The 6,229-nt window shown below is 35.9% G+C and overlaps 1 protein-coding gene across 3 annotated transcripts; it reads left to right on the plus strand.

Annotated features, from left to right (window-relative positions):
• The first annotated feature begins 752 nt into the window (after window positions 1–752).
• On the plus strand, window positions 753–6,122 carry LOC137174306 (programmed cell death 1 ligand 1-like). 3 transcript variants are annotated; one of them, XR_010925331.1, is made up of 5 exons: window positions 753–894; window positions 2,811–2,866; window positions 3,108–3,467; window positions 3,639–4,028; window positions 4,496–6,122. XR_010925331.1 is itself a non-coding variant. In XM_067579503.1 (3 exons), exons 1-3 carry the CDS (start codon window positions 2,818–2,820, stop codon window positions 4,639–4,641), a joined length of 555 nt encoding a protein of 184 aa, XP_067435604.1. In that variant the 5' UTR covers window positions 1,541–2,817; the 3' UTR covers window positions 4,642–6,122. The 3 variants fall into 3 exon arrangements, 1 of the variants encoding a protein (XP_067435604.1); XR_010925332.1 differs by lacking the exon at window positions 753–894 and having other exon boundaries at window positions 2,371–2,866; window positions 4,499–6,122; XM_067579503.1 differs by lacking the exons at window positions 753–894; window positions 3,639–4,028 and having other exon boundaries at window positions 1,541–2,866.
• The last annotated feature ends 107 nt before the right edge of the window (window positions 6,123–6,229 follow it).

Here is a 6,229-nt window from a genome sequence, read left to right on the forward strand (position 1 = left end):
TGGCATCAAAGTGAGTTTAATTCTGAGTATGTGATCACAAACTCTCTTCCTTCCTACTTTGCCTATTTAAATGCAGACTGAAAAGTTTCAGTTCTGAACCTGCTGCTGTGTTCACTTCCTGCATTGACGCTGAAGGTCTTTGTCGTGTTGTAAAAGAGTTTCACAGATCTGTCAACGCATATTTTACCAGCATATTAATGACAGCTGAGCATTTCTCATCATGAACTGAGTTCTGCAGCTGCTGAGACTCTTGGTGATGAAATATTGTGAACAAGGTGAGGTCAAAACCTAGTTTATGTCTGGACCGTATATGGTCAATGTTTGGATAGTCAGTGGTTGTGTTTATAATGTGAATTCCTGGATGTTAACTGTTCATCTGCAATTTTCTGTAGTGGTCCCAGTAATGTTTTTTGTTAAGTGTACTTAAGTATTATCACATGATATAGTTCAGCTACGTTTTAAGGTTATAAATGCAGTTGCAAGAACAATACTTTCCACTCATATCTTGGGATGTTTGAGATAGAGCAGCAGCCCCACACTAACCTGATATAACAGCTACATGAGTCTCATGTTTTACCTGCAAGACTCTTGTTTTAATGCTGTTGTTCATCGTTTCTGATGTGAAAATGTCACACTGGATGGTAGAGATGCTGGTATATGTCTGTTTAAACAGGAGATTAAAAGACTTGATAGACAACTGCAGTTATAACAGCTGGTCTTTGGTCAAAAACAGCAGTTGATCTATGCGTGAAGCAGCTGCAACAGACAGACCGTACAAAATGTAAATTTGGGGAGTTTTTTTTTAGGGTGTCTATGGCTACAACAGCAACAGTCATGTGTCAGAAGAGTACAGAGTTAGCCCCACGAAGGGAACTGAAATAAGAACAAATCAAGGTAAAAAAAAATTTAAATAGCAATATATTTATTGACTGTCATTTCCAAACTGCTCTTATTTCCTTTGAATGTACAAATACTAAGAAAAATTACATTTATATTGTGTATTTTATGTGGCTTATATTTAATGCTAACTTTAAAACCAACATTAGCAGGTTAAACGAGATTTTTTGTTTTTTTAAAAATGTGACAAAATATCATTTCCATCATTTTGTGTATTGTGATGTAGAAGTGTTATAAATGCTTTTTAGTTGGCTTATATCATTGAAAATACTGTATATTAAATTAAACAATTTAACAAAACACTATATCAGCCATTTCATATTGTATGGTAGCAAATTTTAAAAATGTCGTCTCATCACAACACATATTTTTAAGTAAAATTCTTTTAAAAAATAACACAGTCGTATAACACTATTTTGTAGTTTTGAAAATTGTGCAGTTATGGTTACAATTAATTTATAGAACTGGAAAACTCATTATTGTGCCATGTAAGAAATTAATTAAAATAGTTTAGTGAAACAGTTGAAAGTTGTTTTTCATCTAAACAATGTAAGAATATTATCTTTAAAATCCTGAAAATAAATACATTTATACATTTTGGTATAACTGTGTGAAATTTCATTAAATATTTTGAAAATATGAGGTATGTTAATAATTTTGTTTAAAAAAACACAAAAGTGATGATTTCTTCTAAATGTTTGAATAAAATGATAAAAATTATATATTATTTGAATCATTTCATCACAGCCACTATCAGGAAGTGTTTCTACACAGGATGGAGAAATAAAACACATCAATACATTTCTATAAATATGATTTTCTAAAAGTTTCCAGACCAAAATGGACCATAGTTGAAGAACAATGTAATTGGCTGCAGATCAGTTGAGTACAAAAGTCTTGACTGACATTAAAAGTTTGAAGTTCCCAGCACTGAACATTTGACTGTTTGTTAAAATCACAGTTTCGTGCTGTGAAGGGGAATTTCACCTGCTTATCACAAAAATAAGTGGATAAACAACTTCTTCTTATCAGAAGTGGTTTGTTTTTGTGCTGAGTGTGAAAGAGCCCGTATTTACTGTTTGACTGCTGGATTAGATTCAGATTAGATTCAACTTTACCATCATTGCACAACATCCTGAGAAAATGAAATGCAGTTTGGCATCTCACCAGAAGTGTGATTACAAACATCAGAATACGCGACTGTATTATGTCAAAGCAAGTGGATCAAATTAAGTGTATATGAATGGTTGTATATATACACAAGGACAAATACATAATAAATATTATGGGTTAGGATGAATATGTACAATAGAATATATATTGATATATACAGATTATTGTCGGTGCACTTCATATGTTCATTAGGGTAATAGCTGTTCTTGAGTCTGCTGCTCCCGTTGTTTAGTTGCTGCAGTATCTGTGCTTGAGGTAAGAGGAGTCTTTGGTGAAGCACATTTGAAACTTTGAGTTTTCTGAGTTTTATCCAGATTTTCAGTTTATTAATCTGATAACAAATCTGATGATAATTGAGGATAATTAGGTGTCATAGTTGTTTCTATTAGTTTGAATCAAACATCATATCAGGTGTAATGTGCAGGTTTGTATAGATTTGTTAGTTTCACTTAATGTGTAGCTGCTGTGACAAACTTTCACTGTTGAAAAGAGATTTTTGGCGCCATCTTGTGACAGAAATACATGACTGCACTTGAGAACCTGAAGATTTTTAAATGTTAAATGTATTCAGATATAAAACTAATTGACAATAGAAATGACTAATGTTTGTGTGGTTTTAGTCACATTGTTTCTGACATGAGAATCGAGGTTTGATGCTGTAGATTTTCCTTCTCACACCTGTGATGACTGAACTTTGACCTCATGTGTTCATGACTCCTCTCCTCTGTCTCCTCTCACAGGGAGAAGATGATCTGCAGGATCCTTCTGCTCATCAGCCTGACCTCCTGTGTCTGTGGTTAGTTTACATCCTCAGTTCATCATCCAAAAAGAGAAAAGTCAAAAGATTTGGTGTCTTTTGTTGTAAAATATATCAGTGAAAACATTGACAGAACTATTAAAGCGAGTAGAAACTCTTCATCACAGTTGGGAAGATGCTCTATATTTAGTTATTGCTCAGATTGTATTTATTATTGGTATCAATCATGACCTTTTTACTGGTGTATTTTAAACACTTTCCCTCTCTGTCTCCACAACAGGAACATTTGTAGTGAATGTGACACAGACCTCCTATCAGGCAGAGGAGAACGACAACATCACACTGGAATGGATGTTTACAACCAAACCTGACAGTTCCTCCACCTCACTTAACATCTTCTGTGAACTGTTTACTGATGTTAAAACCTCGATCCTGTATCATTTACATGAGGGTGTTGAGTCTCCAGAGTCTCAGGATGAACAGTTTGCAGGACGAGTTCAGTGTGACAAAGACGCCCTCAGAGAAGGACGAATCAGACTTCATGTGTCCAGACTCAGGACTGATGACTCGGGTCTTTACCTGTGTGAAGTGAAAACAGATTATGGTGGGAGCTCTGGCAGATGTCGCCTTAATGTCACTGGTAAGATTTTTTAATTCATGTTATCAGTGATGTACAGACTGTGGATACAAGCATCACCAGGTTGAAGCCCAAATGGTCCAGATTTTCATAAGTAGGAGAGTTAAACGTTGGAATAACAGAATTTTGTGAAATACAAGTAATATCATTATTATTTTCTGTCCTTTACATCAGCTGTTGATCAGCCCAAAACTCAGAAACCTACTGTGAGACCACAACCAGAGAGTGGGGGAAGGATCAGCCTCTACGTTGGACTGACAGCAGCAGCTGTACTCGCTGTCTGTGCTGGACTCTACTCTGCCTTAAGACTCTGTTCTAAACGTCATCACAGAGAAAACGTAGTGGTATATGAGACAGAAAACATCTATGTAGCAGTATAGAAGTTGTGTTTCTCAGAGATCAGACTTCTGTCTGTCACTGCATCTTTTTACCTTCTGGGTCCATGAAGCTGCTTTTTCCTGCACATCCAACCAGACCTCTGACCTTTTCACCTGAGAGAACCCAGCAGGATGAGAGTGTGAGAGAGGAGAACAACATCTGATTAGACCCATCAGAACTAACAAGGTCTGTCTGGAGGATCCACCTTTTCTATCAGAGTGGATGTAAATAATAATTGTAAATAATGCCACAGTATACCATGTAGCATTGCCATGCTTCAAAACCGCTCTTCAGAAACCAATGGGTTAGGTCACGGTGGCTACGTCCATATTCTTTACAGTCTATGATGTGGACATTTCTGCTTGAGGTTTCTACCCGTTAAAGGGGAGTTTTTCCTTACTGCTGTCGCCAAGTGCTTGCTGATGGGGGAATTGTTGAGTCTCTGTAAATTAAAGAGTACAGTCTTGACCTGCTCTATGTGAAAAGTGCCCTGAGATGACTTTTGTTGTGATTTGGCGCTATATAAATAAAATTTGATTGATTGATTGATTGATAAACATCACCAGGTTTAAGCACAAATGGCCCAGATTTAAATTTTGGACATGAGAGAGTTGAACATTGAGATATTATTATTATTTTTCTGTCCTTTACAGCAGCTGTTGATCAGCCCAAACCTCAGAAACCTGCTGTGAGACCACAACCAGAGAGTCGGGGAAGGATTGACCTCTATGTTGGACTGACAGCAGCTGTATCTGTACTGACTCAAACAAGATTCCTACTCAGTCCAGTGGCGGATTGAAGAAAACTTACAGCTTAGCAGATGGATCAGAGGAAATAGTTTGATCTGCAACACAAACCAAACAAGACTGTTATAATTCAACTTTATACCAAAGACACAGAACAAACTATGTACTTCATCTTTACCTTGTTCATCATTTTGATATCACGACTCCTGGTTGAACTTTGTTAGATGTGAAATGTGCACTGTGTTCACTTTATTGAAATAATGCTGAGAAGCATTAGGTATTAAGTATTCAGGTTAAGAGCCTTCAGAGCTGCTGGTTCTCATGTGTTATGTTGACTGGCATGAAACTGTAGCGCCACACAGGAAGTGATGCATCTGTTTATAATGACCACAACAATCTTTTCAGCATTCTGCATGTGTTAGTGGATCCACAGTGATCTGCTCCAGGCAGCACATGCTTGTTGATCGTCTAACGTCATGAAAACTGTAAAACTGTGAGTTCTGACCTTCTGTCCAGAATTTATATCTTTAACTTCTCAACATAGAGCTTTGTTGTTTTATTGTAATGTGCAGTTGAAACTGAGATTTACTGTTGCTGTTTTTAATCCTGTCTGTTACAGTGAGCTCTTATTAACTGTCTGTTATTGATTATCAGTCTTTCACATGTATGTTTGAGAGAAAAGCTTTGAGTTGTTGACACTGGTATTAAGGATAAAGATCAGCAGAGGGAGCTCTTCACTGGAAGTCAGCTCATCTTGTTTAGAGATCCTCACCTGGCTGCAGGTTACAGCTGTTTGCTCATTTACACCTTTAGACTCTTTGAAGTGTCATTAAAAACAAATTTATCTGTGATATTTGTTTAAAATGTTTGTCTCAGTGTGATCTGACTTGGAATTTGGTCAATTCATTTGTTATACATTAAAGTGTGACTTGTGTGTATTTATATATTGGAATATATTACATTAAGAAATGAAGATAAACAATTTTAAGATTCCACAATTGCTGGAAGATTTTTCTGTTTTTTCTAAGAAAATTAAATGTATTTCATACTTTTTTAAAATCAACATTGTAGCATTTTTAGTTGCTCAAAGATTGTGTGACTTAAGAATTTGTGAATTGTCTGTGTAATTGGTACTATGAATATAAAGGCGTTTTAGTTTTTTTTATCAGTTTCTGTTCATCTTATATCCTTTTTATAATGTATCTTTTTATAATTCTTTATCACATCTTTTGCAGTGTCACATCACAATAAAACAGATGTTTTACCTTTTGTGTCAATAAAGACTGAATCAGTCTGGTTGAGAGCAGAGCCTCACATGATCTCTTACTGCAGAATCTGTGTTGAGTTTGTTTGAAGTGTGAAGGACACAAAGAACAGCTGCTGTCTGGTTACCTGCTGGACATTATTCTGCTCTTCATCAGAAACTCAAGTCTTCTACATGTCGACCAAACAAGGTTCCCAGAGGACTGATTCATTACATCATTGAAACATTTAGAGGTCATCTGCTGCAAAGCTGGAGATGTCAAAAGTTGAAGTTATTGACAAAAAAGAGAATTTAGAAAAATTTAGACAAACACCAAACATCTGTTACACATCTGTAAAACACAACAGTACAACAACAAAAAACAGTCCAATTCTACA

The sequence above is a fragment of the Thunnus thynnus genome, chromosome 22 (assembly GCF_963924715.1).
Source record: "Thunnus thynnus chromosome 22, fThuThy2.1, whole genome shotgun sequence".
In the NCBI taxonomy this organism is placed as follows: domain Eukaryota; kingdom Metazoa; phylum Chordata; class Actinopteri; order Scombriformes; family Scombridae; genus Thunnus; species Thunnus thynnus.

Coding starts and splice junctions, on each gene's coding strand:
- LOC137174306 (XM_067579503.1), top strand. CDS start 2,818: ATGATCTGCAGGATCCTTCTGCTCATCAGCCTGACCTCCTGTGTCTGT. Junction 2,867..3,107: donor CCTGACCTCCTGTGTCTGTG/GTTAGTTTACAT, acceptor TCTCCACAACAG/GAACATTTGTAGTGAATGTG. Junction 3,468..4,495: donor ATGTCGCCTTAATGTCACTG/GTAAGATTTTTT, acceptor TGTCCTTTACAG/CAGCTGTTGATCAGCCCAAA.